Below are 20,382 nucleotides of genomic sequence, written 5' to 3' on the forward strand. Positions count from 1 at the left end.
CTGATACATGTAGAGAACCATTCACACAGACCTGATACCTGTAGAGAAGTAGAGAACCATTCACACAGACCTGATACCTGTAGAGAAGTAGAGAACCATTCACACAGACCTGATACCTGTAGAGAAGTAGAGAACCATTCACACAGACCTGATACCTGTAGAGAAGTAGAGAACCATTCACACTGACCTGATACCTGTAGAGAAGTAGAGAACCATTCACAGAGACCTGATACCTGTAGAGAACCATTCACAGAGACCTGATACCTGTAGAGAACCATTCACACAGACCTGATACCAGTACAGAACCATTCACACAGACCTGATACGTGTAGAGAACCATTCACACTGACCTGATACCAGTAGAGAACCATTCACACTGACCTGATACCTGTAGAGAACCATTCACACTGACCTGATACATGTAGAGAACCATTCACACTGACCTGATACCTGTAGAGAACCATTCACACTGACCTGATACCTGTAGAGAAGTAGAGAACCATTCACACAGACCTGATACCTGTAGAGAAGTAGAGAACCATTCACACAGACCTGATACGTGTAGAGAACCATTCACACAGACCTGATACCTGTAGAGAACCATTCACACAGACCTGATACGTGTAGAGAAGTAGAGAACCATTCACACTGACCTGATACCTGTAGAGAAGTAGAGAACCATTCACACAGACCTGATACCTGTAGAGAACCATTCACACAGACCTGATACCTGTAGAGAACCATTCACACAGACCTGATACGTGTAGAGAAGTAGAGAACCATTCACACAGACCTGATACCTGTAGAGAAGTAGAGAACCATTCACACAGACCTGATACGTGTAGAGAACCATTCACACTGACCTGATACCTGTAGAGAACCATTCACACAGACCTGATACGTGTAGAGAATCATTCACACAGACCTGATACCTGTAGAGAACCATTCACACAGACCTGAAACCTGAGAGAACCATTCACACAGACCTGATATCTGTAGAGAACCATTCACACTGACCTGATACCAGTAGAGAAGTAGAGAACCATTCACACAGACCTGAAACCTGAGAGAACCATTCACAAAGACCTGAGATCTGTAGTGAACCATTCACACTGACCTGATACCAGTAGAGAAGTAGAGAACCATTCACACAGACCTGATACCTGAGAGAATCATTCACACAGACCTGATACCTGTAGAGAAGTAGAGAACCATTCACACAGACCTGATACCTGTAGAGAACCATTCACACAGACCTGATACCTGTAGAGAACCATTCACACAGACCTGATACCTGTAGAGAACCATTCACACTGACCTGATACCTGTAGAGAACCATTCACACAGACCTGATACCTGTAGAGAAGTAGAGAACCATTCACACAGACCTGATACCTGTAGAGAACCATTCACACAGACCTGATACGTGTAGAGAATCATTCACACAGACCTGAAACCTGAGAGAACCATTCACACAGACCTGATACCTGTAGAGAACCATTCACACTGACCTGATACCTGTAGAGAACCATTCACACAGACCTGAAACCTGAGAGAACCATTCACACAGACCTGGTACCTGTAGAGAACCATTCACACAGACCTGATACCTGTAGAGAATCATTCACACAGACCTGATACATGTAGAGAACCATTCACACAGACCTGATACCTGTAGAGAACCATTCACCCTGACCTGATACATGTAGAGAACCATTCACACAGACCTGATACCTGTAGAGAAGTAGAGAACCATTCACACAGACCTGATACCTGTAGAGAAGTAGAGAACCATTCACACAGACCTGATACCTGTAGAGAAGTAGAGAACCATTCACACTGACCTGATACCTGTAGAGAAGTAGAGAACCATTCACACAGACCTGATACGTGTAGAGAACCATTCACACAGACCTGATACCTGTAGAGAACCATTCACAGAGACCTGATACCTGTAGAGAACCATTCACACAGACCTGATACATGTAGAGAACCATTCACACAGACCTGATACCTGTAGAGAACCATTCACACAGACCTGATACGTGTAGAGAACCATTCACACTGACCTGATATCTGTAGAGAAGTAGAGAACCATTCACACAGACCTGATACGTGTAGAGAACCATTCACACAGACCTGATACCTGTAGAGAAGTAGAGAACCATGCACACAGACCTGATACCTGTAGAGAAGTAGAGAACCATTCACACAGACCTGATACCTGTAGAGAAGTAGAGAACCATTCACACTGACCTGATACCTGTAGAGAAGTAGAGAACCATTCACACAGACCTGATACGTGTAGAGAACCATTCACACAGACCTGATACCTGTAGAGAACCATTCACACTGACCTGATACCTGTAGAGAACCATTCACACAGACCTGATACCAGTAGAGAACCATTCACACTGACCTGATACCTGTAGAGAACCATTCACACTGACCTGATACCTGTATAGAACCATTCACACTGACCTGATACCTGTAGAGAACCATTCACACAGAACTGATACCAGTAGAGAACCATTCACACTGACCTGATACCTGTAGAGAACCATTCACACAGACCTGATACCAGTAGAGAACCATTCACACTGACCTGATACCTGTAGAGAACCATTCACACTGACCTGATACCAGTAGAGAACCATTCACACTGACCTGATACCTGTAGAGAACCATTCACACTGACCTGATACCTGTAGAGAACCATTCACACTGATCTGATACCTGTAGAGAACCATTCACACTGACCTGATACCAGTAGAGAACCATTCACACTGACCTGATACCTGTAGCGAACAATTCACACACACCCGATACCTGTAGAGAACCATTCACACAGACCCGATACCTGTAGAGAACCATTCACACAGACCTGATACCAGTAGAGAACCATTCACACAGACCTGATACCTGTAGAGAACCATTCACACAGACCTGATACCAGTAGAGAACCATTCACACTGACCTGATACCTATAGAGAACCATTCACACTGACCTGATACCTGTAGAGAACCATTCACACTGACCTGATACCTGTAGCGAACCATTCACACAGACCCGATACCTGTAGAGAACCATTCACACAGACCTGATACCTGTAGAGAAGTAGAGAACCATTCACACTGACCTGATACCTGTAGAGAACCATTCACACAGACCTGATACGTGTAGAGAACCATTCACACAGACCTGATACCTGTAGAGAACCATTCACACTGACCCGATACCTGTAGAGAACCATTCACACAGACCTGATATCTGTAGAGAACCATTCACACAGACCTGATACCTGTAGAGAAGTAGAGAACCATTCACACTGACCTGATACGCGTAGAGAACCATTCACACAGACCTGATACCTGTAGAGAAGTAGAGAACCATTCACACAGACCTGATACGCGTAGAGAACCATTCACACTGACCTGATACCTGTAGAGAACCATTCACACAGACCTGATACCTGTAGAGAAGTAGAGAACCATTCACACTGACCTGATACCTGTAGAGAACCATTCACACTGACCTGATACCTGTAGAGAACCATTCACACAGACCTGATACCTGTAGAGAAGTAGAGAACCATTCACACAGACCTGATACGCGTAGAGAACCATTCACACTGACCTGATACCTGTAGAGAACCATTCACACTGACCTGATACCTGTAGAGAACCATTCACACTGACCTGATACCTGTAGAGAACCATTCACACAGACCTGATACCAGTAGAGAACCATTCACACTGACCTGATACCAGTAGAGAACCATTCACACTGACCTGATACCTGTAGAGAACCATTCACACTGACCTGATACCTGTAGAGAACCATTCACACAGACCTGATACGTGTAGAGAACCATTCACACAGACCTGATACCTGTAGAGAACCATTCACACAGACCTGATACGTGTAGAGAAGTAGAGAACCATTCACACTGACCTGATACCTGTAGAGAAGTAGAGAACCATTCACACAGACCTGATACCTGTAGAGAACCATTCACACAGACCTGATACCTGTAGAGAACCATTCACACAGACCTGATACGTGTAGAGAAGTAGAGAACCATTCACACAGACCTGATACCTGTAGAGAAGTAGAGAACCATTCACACAGACCTGATACGTGTAGAGAACCATTCACACTGACCTGATACCTGTAGAGAACCATTCACACAGACCTGATACGTGTAGAGAATCATTCACACAGACCTGATACCTGTAGAGAACCATTCACACAGACCTGAAACCTGAGAGAACCATTCACACAGACCTGATATCTGTAGAGAACCATTCACACTGACCTGATACCAGTAGAGAAGTAGAGAACCATTCACACAGACCTGAAACCTGAGAGAACCATTCACACAGACCTGATATCTGTAGTGAACCATTCACACTGACCTGATACCAGTAGAGAAGTAGAGAACCATTCACACAGACCTGATACCTGAGAGAATCATTCACACAGACCTGATACCTGTAGAGAAGTAGAGAACCATTCACACAGACCTGATACCTGTAGAGAACCATTCACACAGACCTGATACCTGTAGAGAACCATTCACACAGACCTGATACCTGTAGAGAACCATTCACACTGACCTGATACCTGTAGAGAACCATTCACACAGACCTGATACCTGTAGAGAAGTAGAGAACCATTCACACAGACCTGATACCTGTAGAGAACCATTCACACAGACCTGATACGTGTAGAGAATCATTCACACAGACCTGAAACCTGAGAGAACCATTCACACAGACCTGATACCTGTAGAGAACCATTCACACTGACCTGATACCTGTAGAGAACCATTCACACAGACCTGAAACCTGAGAGAACCATTCACACAGACCTGGTACCTGTAGAGAACCATTCACACAGACCTGATACCTGTAGAGAATCATTCACACAGACCTGATACATGTAGAGAACCATTCACACAGACCTGATACCTGTAGAGAACCATTCACCCTGACCTGATACATGTAGAGAACCATTCACACAGACCTGATACCTGTAGAGAAGTAGAGAACCATTCACACAGACCTGATACCTGTAGAGAAGTAGAGAACCATTCACACAGACCTGATACCTGTAGAGAAGTAGAGAACCATTCACACTGACCTGATACCTGTAGAGAAGTAGAGAACCATTCACACAGACCTGATACGTGTAGAGAACCATTCACACAGACCTGATACCTGTAGAGAACCATTCACAGAGACCTGATACCTGTAGAGAACCATTCACACAGACCTGATACCTGTAGAGAACCATTCACACAGACCTGATACCTGTAGAGAACCATTCACACAGACCTGATACGTGTAGAGAACCATTCACACTGACCTGATATCTGTAGAGAAGTAGAGAACCATTCACACAGACCTGATACGTGTAGAGAACCATTCACACAGACCTGATACCTGTAGAGAAGTAGAGAACCATGCACACAGACCTGATACCTGTAGAGAAGTAGAGAACCATTCACACAGACCTGATACCTGTAGAGAAGTAGAGAACCATTCACACTGACCTGATACCTGTAGAGAAGTAGAGAACCATTCACACAGACCTGATACGTGTAGAGAACCATTCACACAGACCTGATACCTGTAGAGAACCATTCACACTGACCTGATACCTGTAGAGAACCATTCACACAGACCTGATACCAGTAGAGAACCATTCACACTGACCTGATACCTGTAGAGAACCATTCACACTGACCTGATACCTGTATAGAACCATTCACACTGACCTGATACCTGTAGAGAACCATTCACACAGAACTGATACCAGTAGAGAACCATTCACACTGACCTGATACCTGTAGAGAACCATTCACACAGACCTGATACCAGTAGAGAACCATTCACACTGACCTGATACCTGTAGAGAACCATTCACACTGACCTGATACCAGTAGAGAACCATTCACACTGACCTGATACCTGTAGAGAACCATTCACACTGACCTGATACCTGTAGAGAACCATTCACACTGATCTGATACCTGTAGAGAACCATTCACACTGACCTGATACCAGTAGAGAACCATTCACACTGACCTGATACCTGTAGCGAACAATTCACACACACCCGATACCTGTAGAGAACCATTCACACAGACCCGATACCTGTAGAGAACCATTCACACAGACCTGATACCAGTAGAGAACCATTCACACAGACCTGATACCTGTAGAGAACCATTCACACAGACCTGATACCAGTAGAGAACCATTCACACTGACCTGATACCTGTAGAGAACCATTCACACTGACCTGATACCTGTAGAGAACCATTCACACTGACCTGATACCTGTAGCGAACCATTCACACAGACCCGATACCTGTAGAGAACCATTCACACAGACCTGATACCTGTAGAGAAGTAGAGAACCATTCACACTGACCTGATACCTGTAGAGAACCATTCACACAGACCTGATACGTGTAGAGAACCATTCACACAGACCTGATACCTGTAGAGAACCATTCACACTGACCCGATACCTGTAGAGAACCATTCACACAGACCTGATATCTGTAGAGAACCATTCACACAGACCTGATACCTGTAGAGAAGTAGAGAACCATTCACACTGACCTGATACGCGTAGAGAACCATTCACACAGACCTGATACCTGTAGAGAAGTAGAGAACCATTCACACAGACCTGATACGCGTAGAGAACCATTCACACTGACCTGATACCTGTAGAGAACCATTCACACAGACCTGATACCTGTAGAGAAGTAGAGAACCATTCACACTGACCTGATACCTGTAGAGAACCATTCACACTGACCTGATACCTGTAGAGAACCATTCACACAGACCTGATACCTGTAGAGAAGTAGAGAACCATTCACACAGACCTGATACGCGTAGAGAACCATTCACACTGACCTGATACCTGTAGAGAACCATTCACACTGACCTGATACCTGTAGAGAACCATTCACACTGACCTGATACCTGTAGAGAACCATTCACACAGACCTGATACCAGTAGAGAACCATTCACACTGACCTGATACCAGTAGAGAACCATTCACACTGACCTGATACCTGTAGAGAACCATTCACACTGACCTGATACCTGTAGAGAACCATTCACACTGATCTGATACCTCTAGAGAACCATTCACACTGACCTGATACCAGTAGAGAACCATTCACACTGACCTGATACCTGTAGCGAACCATTCACACAGACCCGATACCTGTAGAGAACCATTCACACAGACCCGATACCTGTAGAGAACCATTCACACAGACCTGATACCAGTAGAGAACCATTCACACAGACCTGATACCTGTAGAGAACCATTCACACAGACCTGATACCAGTAGAGAACAATTCACACTGACCTGATACCTGTAGAGAACCATTCACACTGACCTGATACCTGTAGAGAACCATTCACACTGACCTGATACCTGTAGCGAACCATTCACACAGACCCGATACCTGTAGAGAACCATTCACACAGACCTGATACCTGTAGAGAAGTAGAGAACCATTCACACTGACCTGATACCTGTAGAGAACCATTCACACAGACCTGATACGTGTAGAGAACCATTCACACAGACCTGATACCTGTAGAGAACCATTCACACAGACCTGATACCTGTAGAGAACCATTCACACAGACCTGATACCTGTAGAGAACCATTCACACAGACCTGATACGTGTAGAGAACCATTCACACTGACCTGATACCTGTAGAGAAGTAGAGAACCATTCACACTGACCTGATACCTGTAGAGAAGTAGAGAACCATTCACACAGACCTGATACCTGTAGAAAACCATTCACACAGACCTGATACATGTAGAGAACCATTCACACAGACCTGATACCTGTAGAGAACCATTCACACTGACCTGATACCTGTAGAGAACCATTCACACTGACCTGATACCTGTAGCGAACCATTCACACAGACCCGATACCTGTAGAGAACCATTCACACAGACCTGATACCTGTAGAGAAGTAGAGAACCATTCACACTGACCTGATACGCGTAGAGAACCATTCACACAGACCTGATACCTGTAGAGAAGTAGAGAACCATTCACACAGACTTGATACGCGTAGAGAACCATTCACACTGACCTGATACCTGTAGAGAACCATTCACACTGACCTGATACGTGTAGAGAACCATTCACACTGACCTGATACCTGTAGAGAACCATTCACACAGACCTGATACCTGTAGAGAAGTAGAGAACCATTCACACTGACTTGATACCTGTAGAGAACCATTCACACTGACCTGATACCTGTAGAGAACCATTCACACAGACCTGATACCTGTAGAGAAGTAGAGAACCATTCAAACAGACCTGATACGCGTAGAGAACCATTCACACTGACCTGATACCTGTAGAGAACCATTCACACTGACCTGATACATGTAGAGAACCATTCACACTGACCTGATACCTGTAGAGAACAATTCACACAGACCTGATACCTGTAGAGAACCATCCACACAGACCTGATACCAGTAGAGAACCATTCACACAGACCTGATACCAGTAGAGAACCATCCACACAGACCTGATACGTGTAGAGAAGTTGAGAACCATTCACACAGACCTGATACCTGTAGAGAAGTAGAGAACCATTCACACAGACCTGATACCTGTAGAGAAGTAGAGAACCATTCACACAGACCTGATACCTGTAGAGAAGTAGAGAACCATTCACACAGACCTGATACCTGTAGAGAAGTAGAGAACCATTCACACAGACCTGATACCTGTAGAGAAGTAGAGAACCATTCACACAGACCTGATACCTGTAGAGAAGTAGAGAACCATTCACACAGACCTGATACCTGTAGAGAACCATTCACACAGACCTGATACCTGTAGAGAACCATTCACACAGACCTGATACCTGTAGAGAACCATTCACACAGACCTGATACGTGTAGAGAACCATTCACACTGACCTGATACCTGTAGAGAAGTAGAGAACCATTCACACTGACCTGATACCTGTAGAGAAGTAGAGAACCATTCACACAGACCTGATACCTGTAGAAAACCATTCACACAGACCTGATACATGTAGAGAACCATTCACACAGACCTGATACCTGTCGAGAACCATTCACACAGACCTGATACCTGTAGAGAACCATTCACACAGACCTGATACCTGTAGAGAAGTTGAGAACCATTCACACAGACCTGATACCTGTAGAGAACTATTCACACAGACCTGATACCTGTAGAGAAGTAGAGAACCATTCACACAGACCTGATACCTGTAGAGAACCATTCACACAGACCTGATACCAGTAGAGAACCATTCACACAGACCTGATACCTGTAGAGAACCATTCACCCTGACCTGATACGTGTAGAGAACCATTCACACTGACCTGATACGTGTAGAGAACCATTCACACTGACCTGATACCTGTAGAGAACCATTCACACTGACCTGATACGTGTAGAGAAGTAGAGAACCATTCACACAGACCTGATACGTGTAGAGAAGTAGAGAACCATTCACACAGACCTGATACCTGTAGAGAACCATTCACACAGACCTGATACGTGTAGAGAACCATTCACACTGACCTGATACCTGTAGAGAACCATTCACACAGACCTGATACCTGTAGAGAACCATTCACACTGACCTGATACCTGTAGAGAACCATTCACACTGACCTGATACCTGTAGAGAACCATTCACACAGACCTGATACCTGTAGAGAAGTAGAGAACCATTCACCCTGACCTGATACCTGTAGAGAAGTAGAGAACCATTCACACTGACCTGATACGTGTAGAGAACCATTCACACAGACCTGATACCTGTAGAGAACCATTCACACAGACCTGATACGTGTAGAGAATTAGAGAACCATTCACACTGACCTGATACGTGTAGAGAACCATTCACACAGACCTGATACCTGTAGAGAACCATTCACACTGACCTGATACCTGTAGAGAACCATTCACACTGACCTGATACCTGTAGAGAAGTAGAGAACCATTCACACAGACCTGATACCTGTAGAGAACCATTCACACAGACCTGATACCTGTAGAGAACCATTCACACTGACCTGATACCTGTAGAGAAGTAGAGAACCATTCACACAGACCTGATACCTGTAGAGAAGTAGAGAACCATTCACACTGACCTGATACCTGTAGAGAAGTAGAGAACCATTCACACTGACCTGATACCTGTAGAGAAGTAGAGAACCATTCACACAGACCTGATACCTGTAGAGAAGTAGAGAACCATTCACACTGACCTGATACCAGTAGAGAACCATTCACACAGACCTGATACCTGTAGAGAACCATTCACACAGACCTGATACCTGTAGAGAACCATTCACACAGACCTGATACCTGTAGAGAACCATTCACACTGACCTGATACCTGTAGAGAACATTTCACACTGACCTGATACCTGTAGAGAACCATTCACACAGACCTGATACCTGTAGAGAAGTAGAGAACCATTCACCCTGACCTGATACCTGTAGAGAAGTAGAGAACCATTCACACTGACCTGATACCTGTAGAGAACCATTCACACAGACCTGATACCTGTAGAGAACCATTCACACAGACCTGATACGTGTAGAGAAGTAGAGAACCATTCACACTGACCTGATACGTGTAGAGAACCATTCACACAGACCTGATACCTGTAGAGAAGTAGAGAACCATTCACACTGACCTGATACGTGTAGAGAACCATTCACACAGACCTGATACCTGTAGAGAAGTAGAGAACCATTCACACAGACCTGATACCAGTAGAGAACCATTCACACAGACCTGATACCTGTAGAGAACCATTCACACAGACCTGATACCTGTAGAGAAGTAGAGAACCATTCACACAGACCTGATACCTGTAGAGAAGTAGAGAACCATTCACACAGACCTGATACGTGTAGAGAAGTAGAGAACCATTCACACTGACCTGATACGTGTAGAGAAGTAGAGAACCATTCACACAGACCTGATACCTGTAGAGAAGTAGAGAACCATTCACACTGACCTGATACCAGTAGAGAACCATTCACCCTGACCTGATACGTGTAGAGAACCATTCACACTGACCTGATACCTGTAGAGAACCATTCACACTGACCTGATACCTGTAGAGAACCATTCACACTGACCTGATACCTGTAGAGAACCATTCACACTGACCTGATACCTGTAGAGAACCATTCACACTGACCTGATACCTGTATAGAGAACCATTCACACTGACCTGATACCTGTAGAGAACCATTCACACAGACCTGATACCTGTAGAGAACCATTCACACAGACCTGATACCTGTAGAGAACCATTCACACTGACCTGATACCTGTAGAGAAGTAGAGAACCATTCACACAGACCTGATACCTGTAGAGAACCATTCACACAGACCTGATACCTGTAGAGAAGTAGAGAACCATTCACACAGACCTGATACCTGTAGAGAACCATTCACACAGACCTGATACCTGTAGAGAACCATTCACACAGACCTGATACCTGTAGAGAACCATTCACACAGACCTGATACCTGTAGAGAAGTAGAGAACCATTCACACAGACCTGATACCTGTAGAGAACCATTCACACAGACCTGATACCTGTAGAGAACCATTCACACAGACCTGATACCTGTAGAGAACCATTCACACTGACCTGATACCTGTAGAGAACCATTCACACTGACCTGATACCTGTAGAGAAGTAGAGAACCATTCACACAGACCTGATACCTGTAGAGAACCATTCACACAGACCTGATACCTGTAGAGAACCATTCACACTGACCTGATACCTGTATAGAAGTAGAGAACCATTCACACAGACCTGATACCTGTAGAGAAGTAGAGAACCATTCACACTGACCTGATACCTGTAGAGAAGTAGAGAACCATTCACACAGACCTGATACCAGTAGAGAACCATTCACACAGACCTGATACCTGTAGAGAAGTAGAGAACCATTCACACAGACCTGATACCTGTAGAGAAGTAGAGAACCATTCACACAGACCTGATACCTGTAGAGAAGTAGAGAACCATTCACACAGACCTGATACCTGTAGAGAAGTAGAGAACCATTCACACTGACCTGATACCAGTACAGAACCATTCACACAGACCTGATACCTGTAGAGAACCATTCACACAGACCTGATACCTGTAGAGAAGTAGAGAACCATTCACACAGACCTGATACCTGTAGAGAAGTAGAGAACCATTCACACAGACCTGATACCTGTAGAGAAGTAGAGAACCATTCACACAGACCTGATACCTGTAGAGAAGTAGAGAACCATTCACACAGACCTGATACCTGTAGAGAACCATTCACACAGACCTGATACCTGTAGAGAAGTAGAGAACCATTCACACAGACCTGATACCTGTAGAGAACCATTCACACAGACCTGATACCAGTAGAGAACCATTCACACAGACCTGATACCAGTAGAGAACCATTCACACAGATCTGATACGTGTAGAGAAGTAGAGAACCATTCACACAGACCTGATACCAGTAGAGAACCATTCACACAGACCTGATACCAGTAGAGAACCATTCACACAGACCTGATACCAGTAGAGAACCATTCACACAGATCTGATACGTGTAGAGAAGTAGAGAACCATTCACACAGACCTGATACGTGTAGAGAAGTAGAGAACCATTCACACAGACTTGATACCTGTAGAGAAGTAGAGAACCATTCACACAGACCTGATACGTGTAGAGAAGTAGAGAACCATCCACACAGACCTGATACCAGTAGAGAACCATTCACACAGACCTGATACCTGTAGAGAACCATTCACACAGACCTGATACCTGTAGAGAACCATTCACACTGACCTGATACCTGTAGAGAACCATTCACACAGATCTGATACGTGTAGAGAAGTAGAGAACCATTCACACAGACCTGATACCTGTAGAGAACCATTCACACTGACCTGATACCTGTAGAGAACCATTCACACAGACCTGATACCAGTAGAGAACCATTCACACAGACCTGATACCTGTAGAGAACCATTCACACAGACCTGATACCTGTAGAGAACCATTCACACAGACCTGATACCAGTAGAGAACCATTCACACAGACCTGATACCTGTAGAGAACCATTCACACAGATCTGATACCTGTAGAGAAGTAGAGAACCATTCACACAGATCTGATACGTGTAGAGAAGTAGAGAACCATTCACACTGACCTGATACCTGTAGAGAACCATTCACACAGACCTGATACCAGTAGAGAACCATTCACACAGACCTGATACCTGTAGAGAACCATTCACACAGACCTGATACCTGTAGAGAACCATTCACACAGACCTGATACCAGTAGAGAACCATTCACACAGACCTGATACCTGTAGAGAACCATTCACACAGATCTGATACCTGTAGAGAAGTAGAGAACCATTCACACAGATCTGATACCTGTAGAGAAGTAGAGAACCATTCACACAGACCTGATACCTGTAGAGAAGTAGAGAACCATTCACACAGACCTGATACCTGTAGAGAAGTAGAGAACCATTCACACAGACCTGATACCTGTAGAGAACCATTCACACAGACTTGATACCTGTAGAGAAGTAGAGAACCATTCACACAGATCTGATACCTGTAGAGAACCATTCACACAGACCTGATACCTGTAGAGAACCATTCACACAGATCTGATACCAGTAGAGAACCATTCACACAGACCTGATACCTGTAGAGAACCATTCACACAGATCTGATACCTGTAGAGAAGTAGAGAACCATTCACACAGATCTGATACCTGTAGAGAAGTAGAGAACCATTCACACAGACCTGATACCTGTAGAGAAGTAGAGAACCATTCACACAGACCTGATACCTGTAGAGAAGTAGAGAACCATTCACACAGACCTGATACCTGTAGAGAACCATTCACACAGACTTGATACCTGTAGAGAAGTAGAGAACCATTCACACAGATCTGATACCTGTAGAGAACCATTCACACAGACCTGATACCTGTAGAGAACCATTCACACAGACTTGATACCTGTAGAGAAGTAGAGAACCATTCACACAGACTTGATACCTGTAGAGAACCATTCACACAGACTTGATACCTGTAGAGAACCATTCACACAGACCTGATACCTGTAGAGAACCATTCACACAGACTTGATACCTGTAGAGAACCATTCACACAGACCTGATACCTGTAGAGAACCATTCACACAGACTTGATACCTGTAGAGAAGTAGAGAACCATTCACACAGACCTGATACCTGTAGAGAACCATTCACACAGACCTGATACCTGTAGAGAACCATTCACACAGACCTGATACCTGTAGAGAACCATTCACACAGACCTGATACCTGTAGAGAACCATTCACACAGACCTGATACCTGTAGAGAACCATTCACACAGACCTGATACCTGTAGAGAACCATTCACACAGACTTGATACCTGTAGAGAAGTAGAGAACCATTCACACAGATCTGATACCTGTAGAGAAGTAGAGAACCATTCACACAGACCTGATACGTGTAGAGAACCATTCACACAGATCTGATACGTGTAGAGAACCATTCACACAGATCTGATACGTGTATTCTGGTTACAGGGTCTGTGAACATGCAGAAATCATGACTTTTTGTGGCTATTAATTGACTTTTGTTTTTAACCCCCATACCCCTTTCAGATAACAGCTGCTATACAGAAGCTGGCATGGTAAATTAGTGGGATATTTGTCTGGGTATGAAAGGGGGATGTAATGCCAAACTGTTGTGTTTTGGCCACCAGTTGGTGTTTTGCAATTTTTTTTTTTTAAACGTGTTTTATGAATGTTGATGTGAGTCACATTTACGACTTCCTTTAGGCACTGAATCATATCCTTTATTATTAACAGTAAAGACATCTACACGAAGCCTTTTTAAATACATATCTGGTGTTACAGGGTGTGTGAGTCAACTTGATGGAATATCTTGTAATGAACATCGCCTAGCTATAGATCGCTAGGTATGGTCAATCAAAAACACAGCCTGAACAGGTTGCTACAGCCCGTCTGTCTCGAAGCAATGCTTCAAAAAATAAACAAGAACAAGTCATAGCAAATGCAAAAACTAATTGTTGAGTCGTTCATGGCAAAGTTATATTGCAGGAAATAAAGTACACGGAGCAGATATGCAGAGGCTCAACCTATAGCTTGGATTTACTGGCGAAGCAAAGGAGATTAAACATTCTTAGGTCTATATCATTTTTTAAAAACTAGAAACAGCCGTTATATTTCACACAATAATATTATTCGCTGTATATTTAAAATACATGTTATTGTATAGTTCTGTGATCCTATATGTTGTTGAATCGTGAAACTAGACACCGACGGTTCGATGGGCTTATATACAACGACTGAGTCCTCTCTACCTACAATCATTACCAACCTTAACCCCCTATAACCGCATTTCTAAACAAAACCGAACCTTTTTTTTGTAAACAGTAACAACAACATTCCATGCTTTACGGTCCCTGCAGATCGGTTTGATTGTTCCAACTTTTGCGTTTAACAACATCGGTGTAGCGCTGCAAGCTGCATCCGGACAGAGTTGCCTATCCCCAAAGCGCAATGGGAACATACACACACACACTAGCATAGTAGCAACTGCATATATGTCTGACATGTATGTTAAACTACATCGGATAAATAAATACATTAGGACCGACCTTAACCGGCTTCCTCGGTCTGCCCGGTCTGCGCTTGGCCGGCGCCTCTGCAGCCGCCGCAGGCTCCGGTTCCTGGGTCCCGGTCCCTGAACTCTCCCCGGCTTCTTCACCGCGTGCACTCATTGTGACTTTGTACCAAAATAGTAATCTCTCCTGCAGCAGTTTCTAGTCTACTGTACTACACACACGGTCAGCCCGGAGCCTATCCTATCCTGCCTGCCTGCACACCAACCGACCACACCGCCAGCCACCGGACGTCCTGGTGCACGAGTCTGAGAGGGGGAATCCTCTTGTTGTGAACTAATGCACGAATCAACCGGCGGGTAGGCTATCAAAATTAATCGGAATACGTTTGTGCTACTGAAAAGAAAAACAAAATAAAATAAAAAAAACCGCCTGAGGGAGATGTTGCTTGAGTGTATTATGAACAGCACGTGCTGCCCACTTCGGTATTTGGCTCAGAAGAAGAAAACCTCCCCGGTCTCCCCTTTCTGTCGAAGTGGGTGGGGGTGGCTTTGGTGATAAAATAAGCCCGTGATCGATTGGAATTTCAGCCCCTGTCGTTACAAATGAGCGGGAGAACTATTGGAATGAAATGGTGACAGCTGCGCACTGTCAAATCCACGTGTCACGATTTGACTGACAAATAACAATAACTAGACTTTTATACCCCAGGCGATATGGCCGGGGCAAGAGTTTTTACATGGGATTGGCAAGACTACAAAAAAACAGAGGGCATTATAAATGCATCTCCACAGCCCACACGAAACCAGCCTACTCACTGAATGAGAATGAGGTAAAAAAAAAAGAAAAACAAAATGGGAAAGAAAGCACCTTTCCTGTGGGTGGATAATGGAGGAGGAGGAGAGGAGGAGGGAGGCACCACAAAACAGAAAAAAAGCTGGCCCTAAGCCAGAGAAAACACGAGTAATTCTGCAACACTAAGAGGGAGACCACAGTGAGACAAAGTCACGTGTCCAGCAGCACCATTCATGTAACTGGCACAGGTCACATCAGAGAGGGGAGAGCAGTGCAGCTCCAGGCAGAGAGGAGAGCAGTGGAGCTCCAGGAAGAGAGGGGAGAGCAGTACAGCTCCAGGCAGAGAGGGGAGAGCAGTGGAGCTCCAGGCAGAGAGGGGAGAGCAGTGGAGCTCCAGGCAGAGAGGGGAGAGCAGTACAGCTCCAGGCAGAGAGGGGAGAGCAGTACAGCTCCAGGCAGAGAGGGGAGAGCAGTACAGCTCCAGGCAGAGAGGGGAGAGCAGTGGAGCTCCAGGCAGAGAGGGGAGAGCAGTACAACTCCAGGCAGAGAGGGGAGAGCAGTGGAGCACCAGGCAGAGAGGGGAGAGCAGTACAACTCCAGGCAGAGAGGGGAGAGCAGTACAGCTCCAGGCAGAGAGGGGAGAGCAGTGGAGCTCCAGGCAGAGAGGGGAGAGCAGTGCAGCTCCAGGCAGAGAGGGGAGAGCAGTACAACTCCAGGCAGAGAGGGGAGAGCAGTACAGCTCCAGGCAGAGGGGAGAGCAGTGGAGCTCCAGGCAGAGAGGGGAGAGCAGTGGAGCTCCAGGCAGAGAGGGGAGAGCAGTGCAGCTCCAGACAGAGAGGGGAGAGCAGTACAGCTCCAGGCAGAGAGGGGAGAGCAGTACAGCTCCAGGCAGAGAGGGGAGAGCAGTACAGCTCCAGGCAGAGAGGGGAGAGCAGTGGAGCTCCAGGCAGAGAGGGGAGAGCAGTGCAGCTCCAGGCAGAGAGGGGAGAGCAGTACAGCTCCAGGCAGAGAGGGGAGAGCAGTACAGCTCCAGGCAGAGGGGAGAGCAGTGTAGCACCAGGCAGAGAGGGGAGAGCAGTGCAGCTCCAGGCAGAGAGGGGAGAGCAGTGGAGCTCCAGGCAGAGGGGAGAGCAGTGGAGCTCCAGGCAGAGGGGAGAGCAGTGGAGCTCCAGGCAGAGAGGGGAGAGCAGTGGAGCTCCAGGCAGAGAGGGGAGAGCAGTGGAGCTCCAGGCAGAGAGGGGAGAGCAGTACAGCTCCAGGCAGAGGGGAGAGCAGTACAGCTCCAGGCAGAGAGGGGAGAGCAGTGGAGCTCCAGGCAGAGGGGAGAGCAGTGTAGCACCAGGCAGAGAGGGGAGAGCAGTACAGCTCCAGGCAGAGAGGGGAGAGCAGTACAGCTCCAGGCAGAGAGGGGAGAGCAGTGCAGCTCCAGGCAGAGAGGGGAGAGCAGTGGAGCTCCAGGCAGAGGGGAGAGCAGTGTAGCACCAGGCAGAGAGGGGAGAGCAGTGCAGCTCCAGGCAGAGAGGGGAGAGCAGTGTAGCACCAGGCAGAGAGGGGAGAGCAGTACAGCTCCAGGCAGAGAGGGGAGAGCAGTGGAGCTCCAGGCAGAGAGGGGAGAGCAGTGGCGCTCCAGGCAGAGAGGGGAGAGCAGTGGAGCTCCAGGCAGAGAGGGGAGAGCAGTGGAGCTCCAGGCAGAGAGGGGAGAGCAGTGGAGCTCCAGGCAGAGAGGGGAGAGCAGTGCAGCTCCAGGCAGAGAGGGGAGAGCAGTGCAGCTCCAGGCAGAGAGGGGAGAGCAGTGGAGCTCCAGGCAGAGAGGGGAGAGCAGTGCAGCTCCAGGAAGAGAGGGGAGAGCAGTACAGCTCCATGCAGAGAGGGGAGAGCAGTGGAGCTCCAGGCAGAGAGGGGAGAGCAGTGGAGCTCCAGGCAGAGAGGGGAGAGCAGTACAGCTCCAGGCAGAGAGGGGAGAGCAGTACAGCTCCAGGCAGAGGGGAGAGCAGTGGAGCTCCAGGCAGAGAGGGGAGAGCAGTACAGCTCCAGGCAGAGGGGAGAGCAGTGGAGCTCCAGGCAGAGAGGGGAGAGCAGTGGAGCTCCAGGCAGAGAGGGGAGAGCAGTGGAGCTCCAGGCAGAGAGGGGAGAGCAGTGCAGCTCCAGGCAGAGAGGGGAGAGCAGTGGAGCTCCAGGCAGAGAGGGGAGAGCAGTACAGCTCCAGGCAGAGGGGAGAGCAGCCCATTTCATAATAGACAGAATGAGAGTATGTATTCTTATTCTGTGTGCTACTCAGTTCAAGGGTTTTTCTTTATTTTTACTATTTTCTACATTGTAGAATATTAGTGAAGACATCAAAACCTATTAAATAACACATATGGAATCATGTAGTAACCATATGTGTTATTTCATAGTTTTGACGTCTTCACTATTATTCTACATTGTAGAAAATAGTAAAAATAAAGAAAAACCCTGGAACTGAGTAGGTGTGTCCCAAACTTTAGACTGGTACTGTATGTGCTCAGAGAGAGAGAGAGAGAGACCTCCAACAGCCGCGTCGTCTTTGAAGTCTCCCGCACATCGACTGGAGTAAAGATCAATTACACAAGAACAACAGCGAGGAGGAATCCAACTGCTTTACGTGGAGGCTCCTTTCCCACGATCTGACCAGCATCAGCTGCCCTGCTCCACACACACACACACACACACGCACGCACGCACGCACGCACGCAGGCACGCACGCACACACACTATACACACACACTGTACACACGCACGCACGCACACACACTGTACACACACACACACACACACACACACACACACACACACACACACACACACACACACACACACACACACACACACACACACACACACACACACACACACACACACACACACACACACACACACACACACACACACACAGCCTACCTCCCAATTGGCACCCTGTTCCCTATTTAGTGCACTAGGCTACTTCCATTCCAAATGGGCTCATGGGGCACTATGTAGGGCATAGGGGGCCATTTGGGATGGAGACAAAGCCAATGGCGAGTCCTCCCCTCTCCACTCCTCTCCTCTGAATACTATTGTGTTGGACATGGGTTTTAAAAAGCATAGTGGAACGGTAGAACGGGCATCTTGAACTCAAAAGGCCACAGAACAAAACAACCAAAGTGGAGCTAATTATTTTAATGAATGAGCTTCAATGTTATAATTTGTATTTTATACATACATGTAATTCTTATCTATTTGTAACCCTGTGTGTAAAAGTTGTAAAACAATGTCATTCTAAAAATAAATAACATCCGCTATTGTCCATTAATGATTGTCGTAACACAAGTCTTTATGATGTCCTGCCTCTATGACTTGGTTAGGGGGGGATCCGCGGGTTTGTTCTGTGAAAGAGAGAGATTCATTTGTCATTGGTATTCGGTTCATTCAGAAAAAACAGCCCTCAGACCCCCAAAGAAGGTGGAGGCAGCAGAAAGGAATTTGGCTGTTTCCCCCCCCCATTTCCCTCCCCTACCTCCCCCCGGTTCCCTCCCCTGCCTCTCCCAGACCCCGCCCCTGCCTCCCCCAGACCCCCTCCTCCCCCAGACCCCTCCCCCCCAGTTCCCTCCCCTGCCTCCCCCGGTTCTCTCCCCTGCCTCCCCCATACCCCGCCCCTGCCTTCCCCAGACCCCCTCCTCCCCCAGACCCCGTCCTCCACAAGACCCCTCCCCCCTAGACCCCCTCCTCCCCCAGACCCCGCCCCTGCCTTCCCCAGACCCCTTCTCCCCCAGACCCCTCCTCCCCCCTCCCCCTCCTCCCCCAGACCCCCCTTCTCC

At 46.6% G+C, this 20,382-nt stretch overlaps 1 protein-coding gene across 1 annotated transcript in view; it reads right to left on the reverse strand.

Annotated features, from left to right (window-relative positions):
* Positions 1 to 16,596, reverse strand: part of hmga2 (high mobility group AT-hook 2) — a 103,101-nt gene extending 86,505 nt beyond the window's left edge. The window contains exon 1 of the mRNA XM_055905845.1: positions 15,809 to 16,596. Coding sequence (XP_055761820.1) covers positions 15,809 to 15,931 — 123 coding nt within the window. The 5' untranslated portion in view covers positions 15,932 to 16,596. The remainder of the gene's footprint in view (positions 1 to 15,808) is intronic.
* Positions 16,597 to 20,382: the final 3,786 nt, after the last annotated feature.

Source organism: Salvelinus fontinalis, chromosome 39 (genome assembly GCF_029448725.1).
Source record: "Salvelinus fontinalis isolate EN_2023a chromosome 39, ASM2944872v1, whole genome shotgun sequence".
Taxonomy (NCBI): domain Eukaryota; kingdom Metazoa; phylum Chordata; class Actinopteri; order Salmoniformes; family Salmonidae; genus Salvelinus; species Salvelinus fontinalis.